This window comes from Cicer arietinum, chromosome 5, assembly GCF_000331145.2.
Source record: "Cicer arietinum cultivar CDC Frontier isolate Library 1 chromosome 5, Cicar.CDCFrontier_v2.0, whole genome shotgun sequence".
In the NCBI taxonomy this organism is placed as follows: Eukaryota; Viridiplantae; Streptophyta; class Magnoliopsida; order Fabales; family Fabaceae; genus Cicer; species Cicer arietinum.
Window position 1 is genome coordinate 72,877,423 of NC_021164.2, and position 27,334 is coordinate 72,904,756.

Consider the following 27,334-nt stretch of genomic DNA (forward strand, 5'->3'; position numbering starts at 1 on the left):
CTTAGGTTGCTGCTTGGTGTTTTGGGTGCACCTCTTGCCCCTCTCCATGTCTGCACTACTCACCCCTTTCCTCACCTTGCCATCAAAGACACTCCCATCGTTAGTTTCTCACTTTCTTCTTCCATTCTAAATACACTTAATATGAAGCACCACCACTTCAGATCGAAAACACATTTTTTAAATTCTTATGAGTTTCGACGAATCAATGTATGTGTCGTGTTCGGTGTATTTGTCTATGTTAGCTTTGTTGACATCTACATACATGAGTTTTGACAAATTTCCCCTTCTAGTGTTGTGTTGTTGAATGTTGATCTTTAAAAAAAGTTATCGTCTATTTTTATAAGATGATTAGTATTAATTGATTACCACAGATTTGCATGTTAACATCTTATTGGGTGTTGTGTTGATACAGGAAACATCTTCTGCTCAGTATATATTGCATCAGTACATAGCTGCTTCTGGAGGGTTGAAGCTTCAGGATTCCATTTGCAATGCTTATGCAATGGGAAAGGTGAGGATGATTGCTTCTGAGTTCGAGACGGCTAACAAGCTCGTGCGAACTCGGAATCCCTCCAAAGCTGCAGAATCCGGCGGGTTTGTCTTGTGGCAGATGAAGCCAGACATGTGGTATGTGGAGCTTTCTCTTGGTGGTAGCAAGGTTCATGCTGGTTGCAATGGGAAGCTTGTGTGGCGTCACACACCTTGGCTTGGTCCACATGCAGCTAAAGGGCCACCTAGGCCTTTAAGACGTGCTCTTCAGGTTTCATTTCTTTACCTGTTATCTGATTTTTTTTTTTTTTCATTTCTCTCGGTTGCCTTATGAAGCACTGACATGTTAACACGTTAGTAATCGAGAAAATAGAAGTGATTGTGTAATTAATCATGTGTAAGTTTCGGGTTAATGTGGGACATTCAGACACACCTTTAATCTGAATTTTAGGATATTCATATGTGTAAGTTTCTGTCTGTAGGGTCTTGATCCAAGAACAACTGCAAGCATGTTTATCAATGCAAGATGTATTGGAGAGAAGAAGATAAACGAAGAGGACTGTTTCATTCTCAAAATATGTTCAGATCCTTCCACATTAAAAGCCAGAAGTGAAGGCTCAGCAGAGATCATAAGACATGTTTTGCTTGGGCACTTTAGTCAGAAAACAGGACTTCTTATTCACTTGGAAGACTCTCATTTGACTCGGATTCAGAACAACGGAGGCGATGCTGTTTATTGGGAGACCACAATTAATTCATTTCTTGATGATTACAGGCCTGTTGAGGGGATTATGATTGCTCATTCTGGTCGTTCTCAAGTGACGCTTTTCAAGTTTGGTGAAACGGCAATGAGCCACACTAAAACCAGGATGGAAGAAGCATGGATAATTGAGGAAGTGGCTTTCAATGTCCCTGGCCTTTCTTTGGACTGTTTCATTCCTCCAGCTGAGCTTAGGTTTGCTTCTGTGACTGAAGCCTGTGAGTTTCCTCTAGGTCTCAAGATGAAGAGTGCTGTTGCAGTAGCTGAAGACCATGCCAAAGTTCCTCGAGGACTTCGACTATAATAAAACCGCATGCAGGCAATGTGTGTGCATGTTTGTATTGACGGCGAGTTTGGCGAATTCACAGTGACATCGCCAGTTTATTGTAGTTCTAGAGTGTAGGTTTTGCCTAAATTGCAGTGCTACACCGTGATTCTTTCAAATTTACTGCAAATCTGTGCATAACATTACCTGGAAAGTGGATGTTTAGCAAAGGGGAAAACCTGCATTAGCCTAGTTGTCTAATTTTAACACTTTTAGCCTAGATATTGCAGCAAAGGTTGTCAAGTGTACTTTTCTGATGCAGGTCATTGCCTCATCAAATTTGTTAATAGATACAATCATCTTCGTATCCCCAAAAGCGAATTGAAACATTCTGTTGTAGTTTTTTTCCACTTGTTTTCAGTTTGAGATCAGCAGATAATTATTGTACAATATGGGTTAGTCTTTCTGTGAAAGCATTCAACTTGAAGATGAATTTCACCTGAAATAATTAACAGATTTGATTTTCATACATTGTGGGTGTAAAAAAATTTACTTTGTCAACAAATCACATAATCATATGGACGACTTTAGAAGTAATTGTGGTTAAAGATAAATATTTTCAATGATTTGATAGTTGTGATTAATTACTCTATAATTTTTTTTAAATTGACAGTATATATAAATTAAATTCATTAATTAATTATGGATTTGAAGTTTGGAAGTACCTTACCTGTGTGCACCCCTAAGAATTTTTCTTAGTACTTTCATGCGAATTATATCGTTTAGATCACTGTTAGGTGTGTTGTATATATGCTGGTTTTTTATTATGAAACGTGAGGCCATTTTTCAGAGTTAGAGGAAGCTACATTTTTTCCTGGATATATGGTTTCTGCTTATTCCTGAAATGTGTATTGACAAATGACAATTCATTTCTGTGCTGTAAAGATTGTTAATTCTATGTAGTCATTGTTAGAACTATTTCAAGGTTTACTGCATCATAAAGGAACTGGTTTTTTATGACTGAGAAAAGTAGCTACATTTGTTTTGTAATTATATCCTTAAAGGTGATTCAATAAAGGATGCAAACTGCAATATCATCTGGTACCTACTGCCTACACTCTTTTTATTCACATTTCACAAAATTAGAAACCAAAATGATAGTGAAGAAAATAAAACCAAACTCCTTATCAGTTATCATCACTCAACCAAACTAACATGCATCACACCTCTTGGATGACTTTGGTTTTCAATATAAAGTTGTTGACTTGTATATGCATAAATCTCTTAATTAGTGTATGTCTAGACACAACCATTTTGACAAAAGCTAAATTTTACAGCTTAAAAAAAATCACAAAATGTGATTGTGATTTTGTCTTACTTGCCGTAATTTTAGACACACAAATATTTTTTTTTGAAGTTTAGCCTTTTCAATATGGTTGTGACAAAAAAATTGCCCCCCCTAGCCCCTAGAGATGAATAAAGACTGTTTCATTATTAAGTATCATGTGTCTACATTAAATCTATTTAGTTAATAAGGTACAAACAAGTTATACTTCCAAAGTGATCCGTAAGTACCATTCTATGTTAGTGACTGAAATTGTATCAAGCCCTGGTCTTGCCATCCATTACTTGCCCTTAATAATAAAAAATGTTTCACGAACACCTATGTTTTTGTACACATGTGACATGTGGTTAATTGCGTGAAAAAATTTATTTAATTTAGTTAAATAAATAGTTAAATTAGACCACGTTGAAAATTGTGGTTAATCGTGTAATTGAATTAACTATATTTATGTCGCAATTTGAATTATTCATCTACTCAACTGAATTAACTATATTTTTGTACATGTGTTGCACAAATGTAAAAAGAAGTGAGAGTCCATGTATCATTACATATAATAATAAGACCATGGTAAACTAGCATGTGAAACTTCATTGGATGACAAGGGACAAATTGGATTAGGATTTTGAACAACATTTGAAACAGTAATTCATGCTAAATTCATGCATAGTTTGATGTGTCCAAACATCTAGTGTTTGCCATCATAACCATAGAACCTGTTACTGTTATTTTTCAATGCCAATGGTACGAACAAACAATTAATAAAATCCCAAGTGTTAATCATTTTGGAATAGTTAAATGAACCTTTGAAGCATGTCTAAATTATATATAATCTTCTTAAGAAAAAGATAAAATCTAAGAAGCATACTTTTGATGCTTTCCACCAACGGCAGCCGCATATTCTTGAGACCACCACCATCTGTACTTCGTTCTGTTTTTAATCTATATATAGTACTTTGCTTTCTATTCTAAGGGCAATGGTGATGAATATTTTTATTTGAAGGAGGGTTTCTTCTCATTTGAAGTTGTGGTCCCTTACCTTTGCTTCATTTCACTTCACATATTATAATAACTTGAGCTGTTAAAATATTTAACTGAACAAATCAGAGAGAATTGTGGGCTAAAGTTAGGTGAAATTCCATTATATACTTTATGTTTAACAATACTTTATACACTTTTTTGCTTAAAGAAGGGCTTTATAGGCATAAGACTAGATAGAGCATTAGAGTTGTTGACAAATGAACTTAATTTACTAGAAGCTTCATGACAAATTTGTATACGCACTTGATGCAAATTAAATACCAAATTGGTTACGTGATCCTATTAGTCACATAAAGACAAAAAACTCTTGTATGAGTAAGGGTAATGCAATTGGATTAAAAAACTAACGGTAAAGAAGCTTTTCATAAGTGTTGAACTTGAACAATAACTACAATGTACCACTTGTGCTCGCTTTTGATGTGGGAAGCACTTAATGTTTTAAAAATTTGCCCATGATTGATCACTTTTTACCTTAATTTTATGTCATTTTAAACCCCACCTAACATGACAAATATATAATTAATATGGTGAAAAATTGTACATGAGATTAAGATTAAAAAAAGTATGCAAAATATATCTCTCATATACTAATTACAGTAAAGAAAGAAAGAAAAAAAACATGCAAATATTCTTCCCGAGATAGAAACTGCTTTTATGGGATTATATGAAAGCATGCCATTTATCTACTTGTAGATGTAAGTGATCATCCCATTGTATTTTTTAAACATATGGATCTAGTGCACGCAATTAATTAATTGAGTTAACTGAGATTTATTTAATGGATTGACTTCTCTAACATATATTTTTTCATATGCACCAACTAAATATTAAACTTTCGATCAAATGGTTAGCAGACTCAAACATCTAACACTTGTGTCACATCATGTCAGTGTACCGTTGATTTTTTACTTTACTTGATATTTCAAACTTAACCCCCCACCCCACCCACCCACACACACAGTTATCTTCTTTGTATAAATCACTATAAGCACCAAGCCAAAGCTTAAAAGCTGATCTAAGAACCCTCCAACCAACTTATCACACAAACCATGTATTCACAAACGAAGAAAAAAATAGCAACCCATGATAACATTCCCAAAACTCCATACAACACCATTGATGACATAACAGAAGACTCTCCAAATACTCACCTTTGTAGCAGCCATTGTTGTTTCTTCTGCATCATGAAAGAACCAAACATAACTCTCAGAAGAACAAAAACATCAATCTACTTCAAGGAAATGCCTCTAACAGACAATCAAGAACATGTCTTAGTCCTCAGTGGACTATGGAACATCGCCATGACCCAACCCAACGATCCAGAGTTTCCTTCCCTTGGCATATTCAACTGCATGGCAAAACTTATCAACAAAGGTACAAAAAACACAACTTGGCTTCATAAAAATCAAAACATATACATACCTTATTATGCTGCTCATATTATTGGCTCTTACACAATGAATAAACAAGAGTTTGCACAAATAGCTGTTCAATCTGGTGTTATACCACCATTGTTAGAGCTTCTGAGTGGAAAAATGAGTTGGGTTGAGCAAAGAGTTTCTGTTAGAGCACTTGGTCATTTAGCAAGTTACAATAGTACTTTTAAATCAGTGGCAGAGTTTGAAACAGAGATAGTGAAATTAACCATGAACTTAGCTTCAACATGCTTAGAAAAAATCTATGTTGAATTTGTTTCAAAGAAGAGAAGAGTGGAGTATCACAGAAACTTGATGACAAGAGGTGTAGGTGATTTGGAAATGGAGAATCTAAAAGTTGAAAAATGGACTAGTCAACTTCAATGTTGGTCTATTTATCTTCTCAATTGTTTTGCTTGCAAAGATAAGTCTTTGAATTTAATATGCAAAAAGAAGTTTTTAAATGATTTATGTGATATGTGGGGTGGATTGATAAATCAAACTTCATCAGCTGGTGTTGGACTCATTAGAATCCTTTGTTATAATAACATGGGAAGGAAAAAAATTGCCGAGTCACCAAAAGTTATAAACTTTCTATGTAAACTTTCAAGATCTTGTGATGATTGGCAGTATCTTGGTATTGAGTGTCTTGTACTGCTTCTCAAGGATGTGAATACAAGGTACAAAGTTATTGATTTTGATGTTGTTTCATGTCTTGTTGATTTGATTGAACTTAGAAGCCTTGGTGATAAATTAAATGTTGGTGACACCATCATAAAAGTGCTACTTCTTGAGCATTGTAATGATTGTAAATTGAAATCCAATGGTCAAAAAGTGGTGGATTTGAAGGATAGGAGGGAAAAGGAGAGACTAATGTGTGATGAAAAATTAGAGGAAAAAAGGGTTATTGTGAGGTTGATGAAGAAACAAGGAAATCACATTTTTAGTTTGGGAAGAGTTGAAGAAGCTTTATTGAAATATTGTGAAGCATTGGATATTTGTCCATTGAGGTTTAGAAATGAAAGAATGGTGCTATATAGTAACAAAGCACAGTGTAATTTGCTACTTAAAAATGTGGATTCAGCTATAAGTGATTCAACACGTGCTCTTTGTCTCTCTAACCCAACAAACATGCATGGAAAAAGTCTTTGGAGAAGGTCACAAGCTTATGATATGAAAGGAATGGCTAAAGAGAGTCTTATGGATTGCATGATGCTTGTGAATGGTTTTGTTAAGTCAAATGATGAGAACAAGCGTGTTAAGGTTCCATATCATGTTGTTAGGATGATATGCAAACAAATGGATGCCACGTGGCTCTTTGCTACTGCTCGTTTGAAGTCAAAGGTCATACATAATGTTGTTGTGGAAAACACTTGTGATATTGAAGGGGATGAGATTGAGAATGAGAGCAAGTATGAAGAACTACCCTATGATCATAAGAAGGTGATGATGATGGAAAAGACAAGTTTCATGCCAGGTAATTAAGTCCTTGATCATGTAAGTTTAATTGCATTGCAACCAAATCAAAATCACAATACTTATTGCACTCTAATTCAACGATTTAACTTAAAGTTGCATTGCAAGATATATTTTATTTGAATTTTATAATGTTTGCTTTACACACAAGGGTGAATTAATGACGTGATGTGATGTTTTTCAGGCTTGTCTACCATTATGGAAGAACCTTTTGACGCGAAAGAAGGTGAAAGGAGAAAGATGGAAAGAGCAAGAAGGAGATTAAAGAGACATAGTAGAATAGCTAATTATGAAAGATAGAAATATATAACCCAGCACAGAAGCACCACTCTGAATAATGGAGAGGACCACATTTCCATTTTCAATTTAATACTACTACGCAACAATGCTAAACATGGAGATATTTAATATTTTATTTGACTTTGTATTTATCATTATTCTTTTTCTTTATTCATCGTATTTATATTTAATTTATGTAATGGTCATAAGAAATAATTGTAGTGGAACCTAGGGAGTAATAAGTTTCATTTGAAGACAAATCAATGGAGAGTATTCAACGCTTAAGTTAGTGAGTTATTTCAATATTGTTTCTTGAGTGCACTGATCAGACTGATCATAGTTTTAAAATATTGTTTAAAGTTTAATTTTAGATCTATTTTATTTTTAATACAGTAAATACCAAGCATAACAGTATAATACAAACTTTCAAGCTATTGAACAATCTATTGTATTGTACGGTGTTTGGTAGACAACAAACAACAAAAATAAAAACAGAAAAATGCTAAACAATGTCAATGAGACATGTGTTTAGAATAAAAAATCGTGTAATTCATTAGAGAGAGAGAGTTTATATCTCAACTTAAACTTCTTAATTAATCATAGTTAACAAAAATATTTAATCAAATAAAATTCATTTTATGATTGAAATTTATTCTCATTGATTGTTGTGAGTGTAAAACTAATTTAGAGATTCATTAAATTCTTAAAACAATGTAGTCTCTTTGTCCTATAACATTTGTTGAAGTTAACATTTGTTGAAGTTGACAATTTCAAATAGATTAAAAATATATAATAAATGAAATAAATAGAAGAATTATATTACAAAATTAATTTTTTAATTATTAGTTTGATTCTCATTGTCATAAATATAAAATAATAACTTAAAAAAAATATTAATTAAAAAATTTAAATAGTAAAAAAAAAATATTTAAAAAAAAGTATAAATGAATAATTAATTGAAGTAGAGGAAATAATATTTAATGTGAATAAAAAACTCCGAGCCTCTCCGTCCAAAATGGCACGGCCTTCTGTATTGGAAAACATACCTTCCTTCTAAATAGCAATTATGTTTCCCAAGACACCTTGTGTACTCTGCTCGTCAACCACACAAGCCACCCATCAATTCCCTATTGTTCCGATTCCGAGGGGATCCCATTCCCACACATCTTGTGATCAGTAACGTGACATCTGGAAAAATAATTAACCATTTTAGTCAAAGAAATTTACTCCTTCACGTTCTACCTAAAAAATAACATATTCTTTTAATTTACGATCATTGATTGATTTGAAAAATAAATTCATTTTAAAATAAATAACTTTTAAAAATATTAATATAAAATGTATGTTATTTTTTGCTAATCACTTTTCTAGATATTGTTATCATAAAACAGATAAAATGGATCAACATTTCCCAATTCTAAATTATAAATTTTAAATTAAATAGGATATTTTATTAATCCACGCCAAATTTAAAAGAATCTTCTAGTCAAAGATAAAGAATTTTCATGGAAGCCATACAATGTATTAGAAATTGATATAATTAATTTTTTAATAAATAATTTATCTAGTTAGGAATGTTTGTCAGTTTGTTAATATCCTCGTAATATATAGTTTTGAAAAATAAAACCATTTAATTTCCATAAATAAAGACAATATTATCCATTTTTTGTGAACCCTACTTCATTTATTTTACAATAATTAATAAATTTTATCACTTTTCACGTATTAAAAATTAGATAAAATATATTTTACAGTCTCTTAATTTAAATTTAGATAACAATTTAATCTTTTTTTTTCTTTTAATTAATTATTTATTTAACTTTTTATATATTAAAATATTAACAATGTTATTATTTTTGTTATATAAATCGAAAAAAATTATCATCTTCAAAAAAAGATAAAAAAAATTAGTGATCATCTTCAATGAAATATTTATTTTCATCAAATTCATAACTTTAATATTCAAATAAGTTCATATTTCATTTCCAACAACAACATTAAATAAAGAACACATATTTTCATATTTAGATTAGAGAAAAATAAAAAGAAAAATATATTGTCTCGGTGTTTTGGAGATCAAATCTTAAAATGTAGGTTATTTATTTGATAGATTTGATATTGTTGGAGATTAATATATCAGTTTATTTGAAGAGTTGAGTTATTAATTTGATCAATATATGAATTTTATTGAAATTGATAATGAATTTTTTGAATTTTGTTTAAAGATGACGACAAATTTTATTAGTTTATATAAAAATAATAACATTCTTAATATTTTAATACATAAATGATCAAATTATTATTTAAAATTATAAAAAGAAAATAAAAGACTGAAATAATTTTTGAAATTAAATTAAAAAGGTATAAAGATATTTTATTTAAAAATAATAGGTTAAAGATAATAACTAAAAAAAAGAAAATACAATATAAATAAAAAGTGAAAGATAATAACTTAAATAATTCAAATACTGGTATTTAATAATTATATATGCTTTAAATTTGAAAAAATATTCCGCTTAAAAAAATTATTTTGCAAATACAATCATGGTGGCCGGTGGGACGGTAGAGTTAGAAGTCATTGTATGAAAATTAATATTATATTTTTGGATATAGATTTTCTAAATTGAATAAAAGAAAAAACTTAAATAATCTAATTCAGATTGATTGAGATTATTTACTTTACGATCTGTTTCTTATTTTTTAATAACTTTAAAGAAAGTATTGGAACTCGTTTTTAATGCTCCTCTTTCATTCAAATAGATATTTATTTATTTACGTAATCTGTACCAACAATTTTTTCAAATTCACACTAGATAACGACGACACGAGTCAACGTTCATCCTCGTTTGACACGAATCTTCAAGTACTTTTTTGGGTACACAAATATTCAAGTATTATAAGAAGCAAAAATACATTCAGATTCACCAACCTTTTAGTTTACTTCTCCTCTCTTCATTTTTTTGATTGGATCTCTCAATCTGAGCAACTATGAGCTGGTGGTGGTCCGGTGCTATTGGCGCTGCTAAAGTAAACCGACCCATCTCTAATTATCTCTTATCTATTTCACTTTTTCTTCTTTTGTAGTTTCAATTATTAATAATTATTTTCTTTTTTTTTTTCTGCAGAAGAAATTGGATGAAGAAGAAGAACCAAGAAGCTTCCAGAACGTAGCCTTGGTGATCGGCGTAACAGGCATCGTAGGCAACAGCCTCGCCGAAATTCTCCCTCTAGCAGACACACCAGGCGGTCGATGGAAAGTCTACGGCGTGGCAAGGCGGCCAAGACCTGCCTGGAACGAAGATCACCCCGTAGAATACATCCAGTGTGATATCACCGATTCAAACGACGCCGAATCAAAACTCTCCGTTCTCACCGACGTCACACACATCTTCTACGTCTGTTGGGCAAGCCGTCCCACCGAAGCAGAGAATTGCGAAATTAACGGCACTATGTTAAAGAACGTTCTCCGCGCCGTTATCCCTAACGCTCCAAATCTCCGCCACGTGTCACTTCAAACAGGCGGAAAGCACTACGTCGGTTCTTTCGAGTCGTTCGGTAAGATTAAACCCCACGAGCCGCCTTATACGGAAGATATGCCGCGTTTGGATACACGAAATTTCTATTATACCCTTGAAGATGTATTGTTTGAAGAAACTGGAAAGAAAGAGGATTTGAGTTGGTCTGTTCATAGACCACTTTTAATTTTCGGATTTTCACCTTATAGTTTGATGAATATTATTGGAACACTTTGTGTTTACGCTGCAATTTGTAAACACGAGGGTGTTCCTTTAAGATTTCCAGGTACAAAGTTAGCTTGGGAGAATTATTATATGGCTTCTGATGCTGATTTGATTGCTGAGCAACATATTTGGGCTGCGGTGGATCCTTATGCTAAGAATGAAGCTTTTAATTGTAGCAATGGTGATGTTTTCAAGTGGAAGCAATTGTGGAAGGTTTTGGCGGAACAGTTTGGGATTGAGGAGTATGGTTATGAGGAAGGTCCTCGTTTGAAGTTATCGGAATTGATGAAGGATAAAGGTCCTGTTTGGGATGAGATTGTGAAGGTGAATCAGCTTCAACCTACCAAGTTGGAAGAAGTTGCTGAGTGGTGGTTTGCTGATGTTAGTTTGGGAGGGAATGGGTTTACAGATACTATGAATAAGTCTAAAGAGCATGGCTTTTTGGGATTCAGGAACACTAAAAATTCGCTTATTAATTGGATCGATAAGACCAGAGCTTACAAGATTGTGCCTTGAGTGACTCAATATTGGATCCAACTAGGCTTTGCTTTTTTCTGTTTTTTTTTCATGAATAAGTATAATGAGAGGGAGATTGTGATTTTACATTCCGGTCTATAATTTAGGTTGCGTGTTATGTTTTCGTGATGTACTAATAATTCTGTACTGGGAGATGGTTTTTGTGTTTTTATGAATTTTTTGCCGTAACTATCTCTAATCTACCCTTTCATTATAAGTGGTGAATAATGTCTTTTGAGGATGATATTTGATTGCTGTATTTGGAATTTAGGAGTATTATTATTATGTTCTTAAAGAGTTGAAAATTGGTTTTGCCCTTGTGTCTAGTTGCAGATTAGGGTACATCTGATCATGTTACCTTCAACTATGTAGTTGCACATAATTTGATAACGAGGGAGTAATTCAAGAGGCAGAATGATAGATCGCCTACTAGGTTGGGACCACGACGCTGGATTTGGTTTTAGACCACAAGCTATTAATTAGAGGCAGAAAGACCACCGACACCACTTCCTATTGAAGTTACGTTCCTACCACCACATCGTGTTATCCGTTTCAAGAAAAATCAGCCGAAGTTCATGTAGAGAAAAGGCTAAATTACATTCGCGTCCCTTGACTTAATTTCAGGTAATATTTTAGTCGTTTATCTTTTTTTTTTCTCCCGATTTAGTCCTTTATTCATAATACTATCAAATAAAGTATGAAAATATGAGTTTATTTGAAGATTTGCGTTACGGATTTGATGAAATTTGTATTATATTTAAGAATATAATTAATTTTATGAGTTTTGATTGATATTTTTTTTGAATTTTTGTTTAAAAAAGGATTACGTTATTAAAATTTTAAAATATAAAATATCAAATTGTCATTTAAAATTAAAATACAGGACTAAGTCGGGAAAAAAAATGATAAAAACTAAAACGTTATCTGACATTAAGTTAAGGGACCATGAATCTAATTTATCCTAGATAAAAATAAAAAGAGTTCACTTTTTAATAAATCAATTATTTTAAAGCAGAAGAATTATTTTCAGGTCATTGACTCAATATTTAATTATTAAAAGTTTGTACACACAAGTAAAAACCTTACATATATAGATAGAAGTTTGCATCTATAGATAGAAGCTTTTTATAGAATGAATAAAATGAAAAAAAAACACCCGAAAATAAAAATTTGGGTTGGTTCATTAGATGCTACTATTAAACAATAATATTTTTATTTAATTAAATTATACATTAACTTACGCATATAAATTTATAAAAACAAGTTTATATTAGTATTGACTTTGTTAAGATGAATACATTTAAGTATTGATGGACAAAAACTAAAGGGTTTGATTTTTTTTTTATAAATGATTAAGTGTTTTTTTACAGAAGAAGAAAGATAAATATTAAGTGTTCTTTTTTTTTACGGAAGAAAAAAAGATAAACATCCTGAGTAAAATTGTTATTTTGAAAATAGAGGACACACTCTCCATATTATGAAATTTGGGAGGACAAAATATAATATAGTCTTTTGTTATAATTTAATCTTATAAATTATAAACATTAAATATTTTAGTAGTTTAAATTATAAAAATTAAATAATTTAATCTATTAAATTAAAATATTAAATATTATTAAAAAATAATTTAATTTTGTAAAAATTATTTTATACAATGAATAATAAATCATAATTTATAAATAATTATAACAAAAATTAAATATTATTTTTATTTAATGTTTATAATTGATTGATAATTTATAAATTATTTAAGCTGATAATATATATAAATTAAATAATTAAAAAAAATTAAAATGTATAATTTTTAATTTAAATAATCAAATTATATATTGATTGTAAGTTAAAGAAAAAGTTTATAACTTTTGTAAGTAATAAAACGAAAATAATTTAAAAAATTAAAATTTTTAATGTTTGAAATCTATACCGTTTGATGTTTGCAATTAATTTATTAATGCTTTATATATAAAAAATATTATTTTTTGTATATATAGAAAAATGGTACAAGCCTACAAGGTATTGTGGATGGCCATTGAAAAGAATAAAAAAAAAAAAAATAGTGATAGCTGTGTGCACGTAAACAGTTTTATGAACCATTAATTTTGTTGTGATATAATAAATGGAGTAAATGATTTCTAAAAAACAGTATTTTATATATATTGAATTGCAGAGTAGATAACTACGACACGACATAAACCATGAAAATGTTGAATTGTTAGATAAATCTACAAATTGAAAGAAGCAACCTTACCCTCAAGAAACCATTATTTTCCAATTACTCTTCATTTCTCAATCTCAGCAAACATGAGCTGGTGGTGGTCCGGAGCAATTGGCGCTGCCAAGGTGGACCGTCTCAATTTCCCTTTCTTTTTCTTTATTTCTACAATTATTAACGATCATATTCTCTTTTTCTGCAGAAGAAATTGGAAGAAGATGAAGCACCGCGAATCTACCACAGCGTCGGATTAATAGTCGGCGTCACAGGTATCGTCGGCAACAGCCTCGCCGAAATTCTACCTCTCCCCGACACACCAGGCGGCCGATGGAAAGTCTACGGCGTCGCACGGCGACCGCGACCTTCCTGGAACGCCGATCACCCCATCGAATACATCCAATGCGACATCACAGATCCAAACGAAACCCAATCCAAACTCTCCGTTCTCACTGACGTCACACACATTTTCTACGTCTCTTGGACCAAACGTCCCACCGAAGCAGAAAACTGCGAAGTTAACGGCGCAATGTTACGGAACGTCCTCCGCGCCGTTATCCCAAACGCTCCGAATCTCCGCCACGTTTCGCTTCAAACAGGAGGCAAGCACTATGTAGGACCGTTCGATTTGATTGGCAAGGTTAATAGCCACGAGCCGCCGTTCACGGAAGATCTACCGCGTTTGGATGCACCGAATTTCTATTACACACAGGAAGATATTTTGTTCGAAGAAACTGGAAAAAAAGAGGGTTTGAAATGGTCTATTCACAGACCCGAAGTTATCTTTGGATTTTCACCTTATAGTTCGATGAATATTATTGGATCTCTTTGTGTTTACGCTGCAATTTGCAAGCACGAAGGTGTTCCGTTGAGATTTCCTGGTACAAAGGAAGTGTGGGAGGATTATTATGTTGTTTCTGATGCTGATTTGATTGCGGAGCAACATATTTGGGCTGCGGTGGATCCTTATGCGAAGAATGAAGCTTTTAATTGTAGCAATGGTGATGTTTTTAGGTGGAAGCAATTGTGGAAGGTTTTGGCGGAACAGTTTGGGATTGAAGAGTATGGATATGAGGAGGGTCCTCGTTTGAAGTTGTCTGAATTGATGAAGGATAAAGGTCCTGTTTGGGATGAGATTGTGAAATTGAATAAGCTGGAAGCTACCAACATTGATGAGGTTGGTAATTGGTGGTTTGCGGATTTTACGTTTGGTGGGATACGTATTGTTGATAGTATGAATAAGGCGAAAGAGCATGGTTTTTTCGGATTTAGGAACACTAAAAATTCTCTTATTACTTGGATAGATAGGACCAGGGCTTTTAAGATTGTTCCTTGAGTAATGTCTGTTCTCTGTCCTGTTTTTTGCTGCACTATCAATAATGTTGTACTGGGAGAGATGAGTTTTCTGTTTTTGTAGATCAATTTAGACATTATATGCTTTCGACCTTAAAAATGAAGTTCTCTATGAAGATGGTTGTTACTTCATTCTCTCATAAGTTGAAACACGACTAACAGAATGAAGTGAAAAGTTGGTTCCATTTATCTTGTGATTATAATAATGATGATAAATATAACTAGCGAAATTGATGTTAATGTGAATTGTCAAGTTGGATAGTTAATTGTTACAAGTTTGTGATTCCTTGTTTACTCTCAGAGTCTCAGTCTACCCCCCATAAAATATCCTATTCGGTCAATCTATTTGATGAGATTCTATAAAACGAAAAGGTTTTGTGTTATTTATGATGATCTCACAGGAATTATAACAAATACTGGGTTACTGTTTTATTGAAAATCAGTAGCTAGATCAACTTCAAGAGCACGAATCTAAAGAGGAATGTTAAGCATACAAGTAAAATGAAATAGAATTTCTGAGAACAGAAGCAGTAGAAGATATGTAGAGAGGAAGTAACTCTCGCGCATGAGGGGAGAATCTAGAGAGAGAGAGGAAACTTAACCCAAACAATGAAAAAAACATTTGAATTAAATAGAATTAAACTCTTCTTCTTCAGGCATGTTTAGGGCTATTTTAATAGTTGTGTTGGTCCCATGTTTGGTTGGTTGTTATTTTAATAGTTGTAGGGGTGCATCTTTGATATAAATGTCATTTAGCATGCTTAGGGTTTAATTGATATATTTATTATATACTAATATAGAGTAAATTTTGGTTTTACTAATCTAAATCTCTGTATTTTTTCAAAATCAATTGTCTTTAATTTTAATTTTTAACATCAATTTTCTATAAAAGAACATGTATGTCAAATAAAGTACAAATCATCATTTTCACGTAATATTGTAGTGTCAATATGTCATATATTATCACCACATTAAATTATAACGATTAGTGTTATATGTTATCAACGTATTAAATTATAGCGACTTGTGGCATTATCGAGACACGCAATAGAGACACGTGTCATTAACATGACACGTCAACGTTCAATGAATGTACAACACATGATATGTTGTATGTGTTCCATTCGATGGCACGTATTATTATCATCTAATGTGATGTTTTCACGTTACACTATAATCATATTGAAAACGTGATACTATAATCATTCGTAAAAATTACTACTTTGCTTTGTTTATTAAATCCTTTTTTGCAAGTATTAGACATATAATTAAACCTTTTTGTTATTTGTTTGTATAGGCCATCCTAGCAGTGAACTTGTACATTTTTCCGTGAAAATTGTACGTCAATAGAGAAATTGCTGAGATGAATTGGAATTGGAATGTGGACTTGATGTCTTATTGTCTTATATATGCAATTAGAAAGTATGATTGAAAATATGGGTAGACAAACTTCAAATGCCTTTAGCGATGAATTCTAAGTATTCTTTTTCTCGCGCAATACTAGTGAACAGGGAAGGTGATGTTTTGAAATTTGCTGAAAATATTAGAGTCTGAAGGATTTGATGTTTCTTTGAAACTAATTTATTCGTGTTATTATGTTAATAGCCCTGTAAGCTATTTTAGTAGTGTTATTTTGTAAATAGTATATAATTATTATTTATGTTATTATAATATTTCTAATATTAAAAATATATTAATTATAAATATTTATTTTTTATACAAAAATAATTACAAAATGAAATTGTCTCTGTTTTTTTCTCTGCTCTCATCAAGTTCTCTCCTCTCCTCCATACTCTCAAATAGAATTTTGGTTTTTTAAAGGCAAATAGTTCTAAATTATATATTATATTAGTATTATGAGTTTGAATTCATAACATTCTCTTTAAATTTTTTCCAGTATCATTTAACTCATTGATGGAACTAATTTAATTTATTGATAACATTAAAGAAAGCCATTTCCTTTTTGAATTGAAATATATTTTTTATTTCTTATGACAAGCAAAACATTTTACACAAATACTAATAAAAATATTTTTTCCTTTTTTTCTACTAAAAAAACATAGGCTTAATTGTGTGGTCCTTCTATTATTATTAATTCATAAAATTGATTTTTTTATTTTAAAAGTTGATAGTTTTGATTTCTATCTCATATTTTTTTACTAAAAAATAACGATTCAATATATTTTTAATGATGTGACATATAATTTTATGATATAAAATTATCTAGATGTATGAATTATTAATATATCATTAATAAAATTAAAAATAAAAAAAAAATCTGAAGTTGAAAATTAAATTTTTACAACGTTCGATTCCAATTTCATGGATATTAATTATTTTATATCATTGTATCATATGTGACATTATTTAAAATATTCTATGTCATTGTTGTTTAGTTAAAAAATTAAAAAAATATTAAAATTATCGACTTTTAACTAGATAGATCAATTTCGTGCATTATTAAAAATAGAGAGAAAAAATATACAATTAAATTAAGACAAAAAAATATATTGAAATATTTTTCAGTGATAGCTTTGTCCAAAGAAATTCTTAGGAGTGGACTCGGGTCTTGGGTTCAGGTCCAGTACGAGTTTCCTGATCCAAAAGGCTTTTCAGTTTCCACATTGTAACACTACATTGAACTAGTTAACTTTTCTGTTTTTGCTTTGTATTTTTTGACTCAGTGTTCTACACAGACAGAAAGAACGAAATGGTCATCACAAACTTCAACGGAGCCGGCGTCGGATTTGGTAAGCCAATTTGATTCTCACGATTTTCTGAAAACTCGTTCAGCCTCTCGAATCTCTATCTCATTAATTCTGATATTTTATCTGTTGTCTTGCAGGTTTCGGTGTTGGTTGCGGTTTCGGTGTAGGATGGGGTTTCGGAGGTATCTTACTGTATTTATTTTTTATGCTTCAATTTCATTTATAAATCCCTTTAATCTTTTCGTTTATGAAATTTGCTACAGTATGCTCTTGTTTTTCAATGCCACTAGACCGCAATTTTGAAATTGGATTTTGTTATTTCCCTACATTTACCTATTTATTTGTTTTTTTTTTAATCTATTGGAATTAATTATTAAACTGCTATTAAGACCATGCTGGGAATTCAGAACTAGTTTTTCAAATTGCTTTTTATTCTGTTCTAATGTCAATGTTGTCACTATAGAGTTTAGACAAATTTGTTAGGTAAGCTTATTTAACTGATTGTATATTGGTAACTATTGAATCTGGAAAATAGAGGAGTGGGAAAAATCTGCCAGATGGAAAGTTTTAATCTTTATTCATAGTTTTTTTCTTTGTAGAGGATTGAAAATAGGTGGACTAGAACTTTTTCAGATAAACATTCTTTTCTCAAGGTCATGTCACTCGGTAGTAAAATTATTTTCTCTTCCATATTATATTGATGCACTGGAAGTAATGTCTGAAATTTTTTCTTTTCTTTTTTGTATTTGGGGTCTATATACGAGAGCTGAGAATTTGAATGCATGATGATTTAGAATTTATCTGGCTTCTCACAAGAAACCAAGTTACAGTCAAAATGTCCAACATAATCTATACAATATGGATGACAGATAACTTGGTTTATTTATTTGGCTTGCTCAATTTGCAAATGTGGCAAATTCAGGCCAAATTCTCCATTCTTGTGTTTTTCCAGTGAAAAATGACACAGTTAAATTATCCTAATAAAAAATTGTGTATTGAGTAGTGACATCTTTCAGTTTTTTGCTACTGTATCCTCCTTCAATTTGAGGAATATTTTTATTTGTAACTTTTGTTAATTTTATCTTTGCAACTGCTCAAGACGACCTATTTCAGCTCCCCCCTCCTCCCCAACTTACCCATAACTTGTCTGATCTCCTATCTTTATGTGGTGCACAGGCATGCCATTGAACTTCTTGGGTCTTGGTGCAGGTATAATACTCACGAATCTTGCTTCCTTCTTTTTATTTAATTTTTTTAATTTTCAGCATTTAATGGCTATGTCATATTCCAAAACAATTATATCCCAATGGTTAATTGTTAGGTATCTACATCATGGTGGTTGTTTTATGACTTTGTAGTGACTTGGTTGCTAATGTTTATCCTTTTGGTGTGTGGTTAGTCTTATTCAATGATGATATCCGTTGGACACGGAATCAATAATTTATAAGATAGGGTTGACATAATCCCCCTAGGTCTCCTAACTCTAACCACAATAAATGTTATTTACAAGGTTCAAAGTTTATTTTAACCTTTTATATAATAGGCAAGTTCTATCACAGACCATGGTAGGTGGCCTATTGTGGACCCATGCTTGAAAATTGTTTGAAACTTCAATGATTATTGACGTCCACCCCCAGAAGTAGAAGTCACGGTCCTCTTTGTTGTAACATCTAAGGCAGTTTGGCAAAACCAAGAGAAAACATATATGTTTGCCTCACCAACTCAAATCATTTTTGTTTTCCCTTAATTTTGTTAAATCAGTTCTGATCATGTCACTGTCTCATCTGTGAGGACAAATAGGAATGTGAGCTTCTATTTTTAGAGGATGGCGTCAGTCATCTATGGTGTTTTTAGTAATTTTCAGATATTGGTCTGTGATGAACCACCTATCAAGATGGTCCACTGCAAAACTTGCCATAAATTAACTATTATGTATTTGACCTTTCATCAGTAAATACATTAAATTTTATTTTGAAGGTGGAGGTTGTGGCGTTGGAGTAGGACTTGGTTGGGGTTTTGGTACTGCTTTTGGTAGCAAATATCGGTTGTCAAGGATCACATTTCAAGGAATGGAATTTGATAGTAAGGAGAAAAGTGATAGCATGGAGTTGTCAAAACCCAGCCCAGAAGTAAAAGGTTCACGGTAGCATCTGTGTCATTATGAATGTGCGCCTTCAACTTAATGTTGATTGCTACGTATTACTGGTAGGTCATATGATCTGGCTGGGTTGCACGGCCCTATGCTATGGGGAACCAAATTGCATTTCTGATATATCTTAATAACATCAAGCCTGTGGAGATATACAAATGGTACCCGCCTTTCGAATTATTGCATTCAAGTTTCATTATAGCTTGCAGTTACTCGGATACTTGTATCAGCTAGTTAGTAGTAGTTTATGAAATGAATAATAATAATAATAATACTCGCTCCGTCCCAACATATAAGAAAAAAGAAAAAATTGTATTTGGATCAAATTTAGATCGAATATATACATTTTTTAAAATATATTTTGGGAGGAAGGGAGTGTATAATTATGTATCTTTGGATGTCAGATCTGGTTTATGTCAATGCTATTTTGTTGTTTTCAATAAAATGAATTATACTCCCCTTTCCTTCGGATCTTGATAAGCGATAAAAAAAATTAGTATAAATTTCTTTTAGTTTATAATACTGTAAAGGAAAGGAGTAACTTTTGACCTAAATTAATTGCTCTTATTTTCAGAATATCCTTCATTTAATAAAATTCATCTAATAATTTTGTTATCATTATGTCATGAATATCATCAAAAATATTTTCTAGACTATACTTTTTTGAAGAGATTAAGGAATATGAATTACAAATAAGATGATTGAGAATTATTTTTATCAATACTATATCAAAATTAAATTCTACAAAATTGTGCATATACATATAATTAAATGACATTTTATGTCTCAATGACATTTTTAAATATACAATAATAATAAGTCTTTTAATTAGATTCTACGGTGACCAATAGTTTTCTATGTTTTCTTTCTATATGAAGTTATTTAATTCAAGTAACAATTATTGATATTGTTAAGTTAAATATTTTTATTTGAGTTTGAATCGTCTTTTCGTTTTATGTTAGTTTCATGTGATGTTTGTTAATGCGTATATAGACAAAATAAAAACATAATTAAATCCCTTAAGATCCTTATGAATGATATTGATGTCAATATCTTGAGATTAAGAGTTGTGAACAAAAAAGAATGGAAAAATTTACTAAAAGTGATTAGTAAGATTTCTTATGAAATAAAGATTAATCATGAATAAAGTTGATAATTTATATCATATTTAGAAAATATTTTCCAAGACTTACATGGTCCCATAGGTTTCAACCTTACTAAGTCGTATATCTTTTACAATTTTATCATCAAAAGAAAATAAGAGTGCAAACAACACTCTAAAATATATATATTTTAATACCGTTTCTTTTATTTATTAAAATTCACATAAATTCTACAAAATTATTTGAATCTCGTTTATATATTGTGAGTCTATGTGAATTTAAATTAATAATTAATAATTTATTAAAAAAATGTGTGTTGCTAACATTATTCAAAGAAAATACTTTTTTTAAGACATGAAAAAAAGAGATACTGAACAAATAAATTTATCCATATATAAAACAAATGAAAATTTGAGATATTGTAAATTTTGTAAGAACAATAAACAACTAGACATAACATATAAAATAAATTTATTTTATACATATATATTATGCAACAAAACTTTGGGATCCATTCCCTTTGAGGAAAAAAGTATCCCCAAAAAATGTCACATAAATTGAAATCCCTACAAGTAGCATAACTCGTGCAAAGTCCATGCAATAAAGTCATATTGGTTTGGTAGACTGGTAGTTGATACTTGATAAACCTTGAACGAAAGGCAAAAACGTGGTAGTAGCACTATCCGAATGAATCATATCATATCTAGCTACCAGCATTTTATAAAGTCAAGTGAGTTACCAATCTATCTTATCGTTTCAAAATATAACATTATTATTTACAAACCATGGCATATCAAAGGGTTTTCACTCTCTCACAGGTCGCTCAACACAAATCCAACAAAAACTGTTGGCTTGTGATCAACGGCAGAGTAAGTAAATTAACCCTTCTTTCACTATCTCATTAATTTCATATACACATTTCTTTGGATTGAGAGATAATGTCAAAACTGCTTATGACATACTATTATTTTCATAAGCTTTTTAGAACAAGCTGCAGTGGATAGTTTGTTCACGGTTCAAAGAAATGTGCTATAACCCATTGAAGTTTGCCACCGTGTTGACCCTCTTTCTTGCTAAAGCAACGTTCATAGGAATTCAATTTAGCCATATTAGACTGATGAGTTGAATTGTGACTGTTACACTTTCTTATTTATAAAATGAGTTCTATAAATTGTGATTATTTGAAAAATATTACATTCAATTTTTATTTCAACATTTCATTTGTTTCTAAAAAGAATTTTTTAAATATCAAAATCACTTTTTTTTTAAGAATTTATAACAAACATAGGACGTGAAAATAACTTAGAATTTGAATTTGTAGGTGTTGGACTTGACAAAGTTCTTGGTGGACCACCCGGGAGGAGAAGATATAATAGTAGAGGTTGCAGGGAAGGATGCAACAAAGGAGTTTGATGCTATTGGACACAGTAAAGCAGCTCAAAATTTAGTCCTGAAATACCAAGTTGGTGTACTTGAAGGTGCAACGGTTCAAGATGTTGATGTTGATGCCGACAAGGAACCAAAGAACGAAGAGATGAGTGCTTTTGTGATCAAAGAGGATACTAAGTCAAAAACAGTGGCATTTTTGGAGTTTTCAGTTCCAATTCTTTTTGCTTGTGTCTATTTTGGTTACCGTGTCCTCGCCAGAGCAGAACCTGTTGATTACTAGATCATCATGTTATTGAAGCTATGTTTCTGAATGTGATCTTACAAGTGATATTTGTTTTGTAGTTATATGTTGATGATCAATGATGATATCCATGTTTGTGATTTCTTTCGAGTCAAATCCATGAGAAACTCTAAATCTAGTTTTCACGGTCACTCCCAAATCAATTCATCATTTATTGTTGGATGATACTATATAACTTCTTTTCTCCCTTAATTGCTCTCTTACTTGTGAGTGATGATTAATGATTAATTTGGTGCTTTTGTTATAGCACAGTTTAAATAAAAACATTAGAAAATACTGTAAGACAATAATATAGCTTTTTTATTTAAAAAATTATTTTAATACTAGTTTTTAATTATTAATAGACAGGCTTTCATTTATCTATGAAATATGAATATTTCTAAGATAATGAAGTACCGATGCCAAGTATTTAACGGGATTCGTAATGTACTTGTAGTACTCTATTTTTCTTTAGTATTTCATTGCAGGTGAAATTGCTGATTTTTTTATATATAATTAAAATATTATTTATGTATTTCAATTTATTTATTATTGTAATTAAACACACTTTTTCATTTTTAAATTTTGATTTTGATTTTGTATAATGATTAAATAATTCAGCTCTTTTAATTAAATAAAATAAATACAGTTTTAGCTATATCTAGTTTTTTTTAATTATTCTGTACTATAATCATTTATGTTAAAAAAGGAGAATGTTAATCGTAAACAATTAGATACGTCACATACGTGCCTATCCCCTACTTCAATGATCGACGCGCATTCCGTGCTTGAGAATTCACAAGAATGATAATATATTTCATCCTCAATTCGTATGTACAAATCTTAAAGCTTTGATACAATTCTCACATCGAGAAGCCATAATATATTACAACATTTAGTAGGTCTATTCACTTTGGCATGTACAACTTATGAACAGAGAATAAACACAATTATTCATGAGAACATGAGATGAAAATGCAACCAAAAAAAAAAAAAGAAACAGACAAAAAGAGTAAGGAAATGGATCAAAGAAGGCTCTAAATAATTATCTCAAAGCACTTTACACGTTATATTGATACCAATTATGCCAGCGAGAACCATAAAAAAAACCTCGCTTGCTTAAGCAACAGCATATATTTTATGAACTTCTATGAAATATTTTTTGCTGTTTATCCCCATTTGGCGCCAACCGAAATCTGATATGTGAAGTATCTACATCTTCCTTTCTACATTGCATAAAATGCAATTAAAGCTGCACATAAATCAAACTGTTAGCCAACATATACTAAAGAGAGGAGAAAGGAAAAGATAACAGAACAGAAGCATCCATATCAGCAACAACAGAACAGATCATTTAGAATAAAATAGCTTAATGCTTTCCATCGAACAGCGAGTCATAGGGCCAAAACTTCAAAGATTACCAAGTATAGTTCAAAGCATAATAAGGCTCACATAACACACCTTGGTAGGTAGAAACACCCAACTGAAAAATTCCATAGGACAGTTTTAAAAGAGGAAAATGCGACAAAACCACCCTACATGGTATTCCTGACTATTCTTACATGGTATTTAGAAGTTCCCCAAAACAAATTGCATGTTGTTTATTAACAGTTGTAGAAATCTAACATAGCCCCATGTTTGCGTGTGAAACATGACAGCAAGTGCATACATTTTTGTGTACACACACACACAAAGATCCAAAGCTTACCAGTGAAGCAAAGGATAATAACAATCCAAACAGTTGTTTGAACAGGCCGGTTGTATTGCATTTGATACTGAGATCTTTGAAGCTGTCTTTGGAAAGCCCCATACCACCCGTGGAGTGGCTTATCATAACATTCATCACAACTATCAAGGTAGCTCTTGCTTCTTTCATTGCATGCATTGATGGCCTTTTTGGAGTGAAAAAACAATATATTAATCAATTTGGCAAATGCATTATAAATACTCAAGCAAATCTATGTTAAAAGATTAAAAAAAAAAACAGCAGATTAAGAACACACCACGTTGAATTCAGTTGAAGGTAGTATTGCATCATCGGTTTCTTGATGATAATTCCCTGCTTTCAGCTTCCTATACCCGTTCTTAGGCCACTTGAACTTAGAGATGGATTCCATGGAACTAAAAAATCCGGAGAGACTGGCTACCTTATGCATATGAGCAGAAGAATCATTAGAGGTAGTGGATTGTTGCACATCATCCAAAACAGCAATTTTCCAAGAACTAATATCAGCATCAGCGCTAGCCACCCTGCGATGTCCGTGTGGTTTCTCCTCCACCGCTTCTCTAAATGAATCTGTATCACTTAACTGTGGATTTTCAACGTCTCTGCTAGTACATTTAAGAGGGGGTTTGCCACCAGTAGGTGGCATCCCTGAAAGAAACATAGCAAGCTCATTTCGCTCTCCTTCATCCAGCGATACCCAAGGCAGAGATGCCTTGTTGCTACCTAAAGGAACAGATTCTTGCAGTTGTAACAAATGCTCCACTTTTGAAATCTTGCCATTAATGGCAACAATGAAATCTTGGTGCCTATTTCTAGCTTCGTCGCTTGAGCTTTTGCTATAACTTGACCTGACTGCCCGTTGAAATTCATCTAACTGCATTACCCACCAAAATTCAACAACTCGCTCATTATCATTAAATCTAGTAATTTACAACAAAGTAACATAATAATAATTCAATAATGATATGTGCATCTAATTTGTGAATTCTAGCTAATTCAATAATAATAAATCTAGTGTTTAGGTTTGCGGCAGCTAAAATTAATTTTGAAGAAAGGGATTATGTAAAATTTATTCAAACTAAAGTGAGTTAAAGATAAACTGATTAATGTTTGTTCCTACATTCATTAAAAGTGAGATAATGATAAATTACATGCTAAAAATCAATTCTACTAGCAAAAGCAACATTTTCAGCTTCAAGTTAGAATCAAATCTGGAAGTAAAATCAATTATACTTGAAAATAACCAAACGTATCAAAATCAATTCTACACCTCAAGAATCAATTTTGACTCCAAAAATGAAACCAAACAAACACTAAAAATGTCATAATCAATTTTAGTTCCTCCAAAAGCGTGTTTGGTTCAACGGCGACTAAAATTGATTTTCGTTAAAATGGAGTTGAATGTAAAAGTGACTTGAACAATCAAATTAGTTGTAAAAATCATGTTTGGACTCATAAGCTACAAATCCTAACTTCAAGTTAGAATCAATGGCAAAATGGATTCTACTCGATGACACCCAAACATGCCAAAATCAATTCTACACCTCTAGAATCAATTTTGACTCCATCAAAAGTAGAATCAATTTAGATGAATTACCTGCCATTTAGCAGTGCCGAGGGCAGTATGAAGATCTCTGCGGAGTTCATCAGAGTTCCAAGGGCTGGATGCATCTTTGGTTGCATGAATCCATGTCCTATACGTAGATTCTACCCTTCAATCATAGCAAATCAATAATGAGAAAAACTTCAAAATCCCTTAATTTTATAAATCTTACAATTATTAAATTGAAAACTAATAAACGGGTTTTAATTTGGCCGTGGTGTCTGTTTTCTACGCAATGGAATTGATTAGAAAGATAACATTGAATCCATATATTGGAAGATAAAAAAAAAAAAAAAATCAAAATAAAAGAAAACCTAATTGGAAGAATGATTAATAATAATAATAATACCTGTCTGCAGATTCCTGAACTTCTTCGGCGGCGATAAAGAAAGGATCTTTTTCCCATCGGTCAAAACTCGACGCCATGAAATGAAAAAACTAAATCCAATGAAAATCGAAAAAGATCTTTCAAGTTCCTACTTTCAAACCAAAATCTAATCTATCGCTGATATTACGAATAAAGTTTTATCCGTACATTGCAATTACTATTTATTATTATTCTTTTGGGTGATATCCATTACAATATTTGATTATTTTAATCATTTGTATTTTTGTGCCATTAAGCATTTCTAGTTCTACTCCAAATGTTTGGGAATTTAAAAAATATATTTCTCTTGGACTCTTTTCCTAATAAATTAAAATGTTTAAAAATATTCATGTGATTTTTATATGTGACGTTAACTAAGTCAAAATTATTAATTAAATTTATATCTAATCGTAATTAATTTATCAATTTAAATAAAATAAATTTAGTTACAAAATGAAAAAAAAATTAAATAATAGAACAATGAAAAACAAAACAACATATATTTTGATGATAAAATCACAAACAAAATACTAAAATAAAATTATATTTAGATGAAAACTATTTATATATAAATAAATAAAAAATTAGAAAAAAACTATTTAAAAAAGAAGAAGAAAATAACTTACCTCTCCCTAATAAGTAGGGATTCTTTATCTTTTGGGATGAAAATGTGGAATGACTTTCTCTTTGTCTCTCTTAATTTACACTTATCTATTTTTTTTCTTTCTATATTTTAATTATCTCTATCTCTTTTATACACAAATACACTAAAATATCTTTTGTACATAAATACACTGAAATTATTCTCCATTTTCCAACCTAAAGATAAATCATATATTTCTCTTTCTAATCACTAAAAAAAGTATAGCTGCTTTGATTTGGGTATTTAAAATGATGTACCTTTTTAAAAATTAAAAATAAAAATAAAGATATTAAAATGCAGAACTTCCCAAAATATTGTGACCATGATTTTGTGGGTAAAAACAATGACAAGTCAATTAATTTCCTTTTTTTTAATAAGCATTAACTTTTAACTTCTATGTTAGACCCCAAAATCTATAGGTTAGTGATATTAAATAATCAATCAACATAATTTGTGGTTATAGATAATAATAAAATCTGCA

At 31.1% G+C, this 27,334-nt stretch overlaps 6 protein-coding genes and 1 long non-coding RNA gene across 8 annotated transcripts in view; 5 read left to right on the plus strand and 2 right to left on the minus strand.

The window, feature by feature from the left end:
- LOC101510935 (uncharacterized) overlaps positions 1 to 2,043 on the plus strand; it is a 2,568-nt gene extending 525 nt beyond the window's left edge. Inside the window, exons 2-4 of the mRNA XM_073369360.1 lie at positions 1 to 99; positions 413 to 760; positions 972 to 2,043. The exon at positions 1 to 99 is cut by the window's left edge and continues 2 nt beyond it. Of these exons, the coding sequence (XP_073225461.1) occupies positions 1 to 99; positions 413 to 760; positions 972 to 1,553 (1,029 nt within the window). The 3' untranslated portion in view covers positions 1,554 to 2,043. The remainder of the gene's footprint in view (positions 100 to 412; positions 761 to 971) is intronic.
- On the minus strand, positions 1,285 to 4,817 carry LOC140920609 (uncharacterized). The gene is made up of 2 exons (XR_012163325.1): positions 3,725 to 4,817; positions 1,285 to 2,013 (listed from the first exon to the last, which is right to left on the minus strand). It is a non-coding gene; the product is annotated as an uncharacterized lncRNA (long non-coding RNA).
- A 129-nt stretch (positions 4,818 to 4,946) lies between these two features.
- Positions 4,947 to 7,352, plus strand: LOC101505454 (uncharacterized). 2 transcript variants are annotated; one of them, XM_073369361.1, is made up of 2 exons: positions 4,947 to 6,809; positions 6,973 to 7,352. In XM_073369361.1, exon 1 carries the CDS (start codon positions 4,947 to 4,949, stop codon positions 6,795 to 6,797), a length of 1,851 nt encoding a protein of 616 aa, XP_073225462.1. In that variant the 3' UTR covers positions 6,798 to 6,809; positions 6,973 to 7,352. The 2 variants fall into 2 exon arrangements, with proteins under 2 accessions (XP_073225462.1, XP_004501535.1); XM_004501478.4 differs by having other exon boundaries at positions 4,947 to 6,789.
- A 2,548-nt stretch (positions 7,353 to 9,900) lies between these two features.
- LOC101510608 ((S)-8-oxocitronellyl enol synthase CYC2-like) lies at positions 9,901 to 11,515 on the plus strand. Its single transcript, XM_012716173.3, has 2 exons — positions 9,901 to 10,094; positions 10,193 to 11,515. The coding sequence occupies exons 1-2, from the start codon at positions 10,056 to 10,058 to the stop codon at positions 11,321 to 11,323; spliced, it is 1,170 nt and encodes a 389-aa protein (XP_012571627.1). The 5' UTR covers positions 9,901 to 10,055; the 3' UTR covers positions 11,324 to 11,515.
- Positions 11,516 to 13,521: 2,006 nt separating this feature from the next.
- LOC105852198 (3-oxo-Delta(4,5)-steroid 5-beta-reductase-like) lies at positions 13,522 to 15,070 on the plus strand. Its single transcript, XM_012716174.3, has 2 exons — positions 13,522 to 13,663; positions 13,738 to 15,070. Exons 1-2 carry the CDS (start codon positions 13,625 to 13,627, stop codon positions 14,866 to 14,868), a joined length of 1,170 nt encoding a protein of 389 aa, XP_012571628.1. The 5' UTR covers positions 13,522 to 13,624; the 3' UTR covers positions 14,869 to 15,070.
- A 2,408-nt stretch (positions 15,071 to 17,478) lies between these two features.
- On the plus strand, positions 17,479 to 22,615 carry LOC101505132 (cytochrome b5). Its single transcript, XM_004501477.4, has 6 exons — positions 17,479 to 17,635; positions 17,731 to 17,775; positions 18,770 to 18,802; positions 19,571 to 19,722; positions 21,664 to 21,714; positions 22,167 to 22,615. Exons 1-6 carry the CDS (start codon positions 17,596 to 17,598, stop codon positions 22,512 to 22,514), a joined length of 669 nt encoding a protein of 222 aa, XP_004501534.1. The 5' UTR covers positions 17,479 to 17,595; the 3' UTR covers positions 22,515 to 22,615.
- Positions 22,616 to 23,382: 767 nt separating this feature from the next.
- Positions 23,383 to 26,397, minus strand: LOC101504819 (uncharacterized). The gene is made up of 5 exons (XM_004501476.4): positions 26,193 to 26,397; positions 25,838 to 25,952; positions 24,518 to 25,114; positions 24,223 to 24,406; positions 23,383 to 23,766 (listed from the first exon to the last, which is right to left on the minus strand). The coding sequence occupies exons 1-5, from the start codon at positions 26,267 to 26,269 to the stop codon at positions 23,741 to 23,743; spliced, it is 999 nt and encodes a 332-aa protein (XP_004501533.1). The 5' UTR covers positions 26,270 to 26,397; the 3' UTR covers positions 23,383 to 23,740.
- Positions 26,398 to 27,334: the final 937 nt, after the last annotated feature.

Coding starts and splice junctions, on each gene's coding strand:
- LOC105852198 (XM_012716174.3), top strand. CDS start 13,625: ATGAGCTGGTGGTGGTCCGGAGCAATTGGCGCTGCCAAG. Junction 13,664..13,737: donor GAGCAATTGGCGCTGCCAAG/GTGGACCGTCTC, acceptor CTTTTTCTGCAG/AAGAAATTGGAAGAAGATGA.
- LOC101505132 (XM_004501477.4), top strand. CDS start 17,596: ATGGTCATCACAAACTTCAACGGAGCCGGCGTCGGATTTG. Junction 17,636..17,730: donor CGGAGCCGGCGTCGGATTTG/GTAAGCCAATTT, acceptor GTTGTCTTGCAG/GTTTCGGTGTTGGTTGCGGT. Junction 19,723..21,663: donor TGTCAAAACCCAGCCCAGAA/GTAAAAGGTTCA, acceptor ACTCTCTCACAG/GTCGCTCAACACAAATCCAA.
- LOC101510608 (XM_012716173.3), top strand. CDS start 10,056: ATGAGCTGGTGGTGGTCCGGTGCTATTGGCGCTGCTAAA. Junction 10,095..10,192: donor GTGCTATTGGCGCTGCTAAA/GTAAACCGACCC, acceptor TTTTTTCTGCAG/AAGAAATTGGATGAAGAAGA.
- LOC101504819 (XM_004501476.4), bottom strand. CDS start 26,269: ATGGCGTCGAGTTTTGACCGATGGGAAAAAGATCCTTTCTTTATCGCC. Junction 25,953..26,192: donor GTTCAGGAATCTGCAGACAG/GTATTATTATTA, acceptor CTATGATTGAAG/GGTAGAATCTACGTATAGGA. Junction 25,115..25,837: donor TCGGCACTGCTAAATGGCAG/GTAATTCATCTA, acceptor TGGGTAATGCAG/TTAGATGAATTTCAACGGGC.
- LOC101505454 (XM_004501478.4), top strand. CDS start 4,947: ATGTATTCACAAACGAAGAAAAAAATAGCAACCCATGATAACATTCCC. Junction 6,790..6,972: donor AAAGACAAGTTTCATGCCAG/GTAATTAAGTCC, acceptor GATGTTTTTCAG/GCTTGTCTACCATTATGGAA.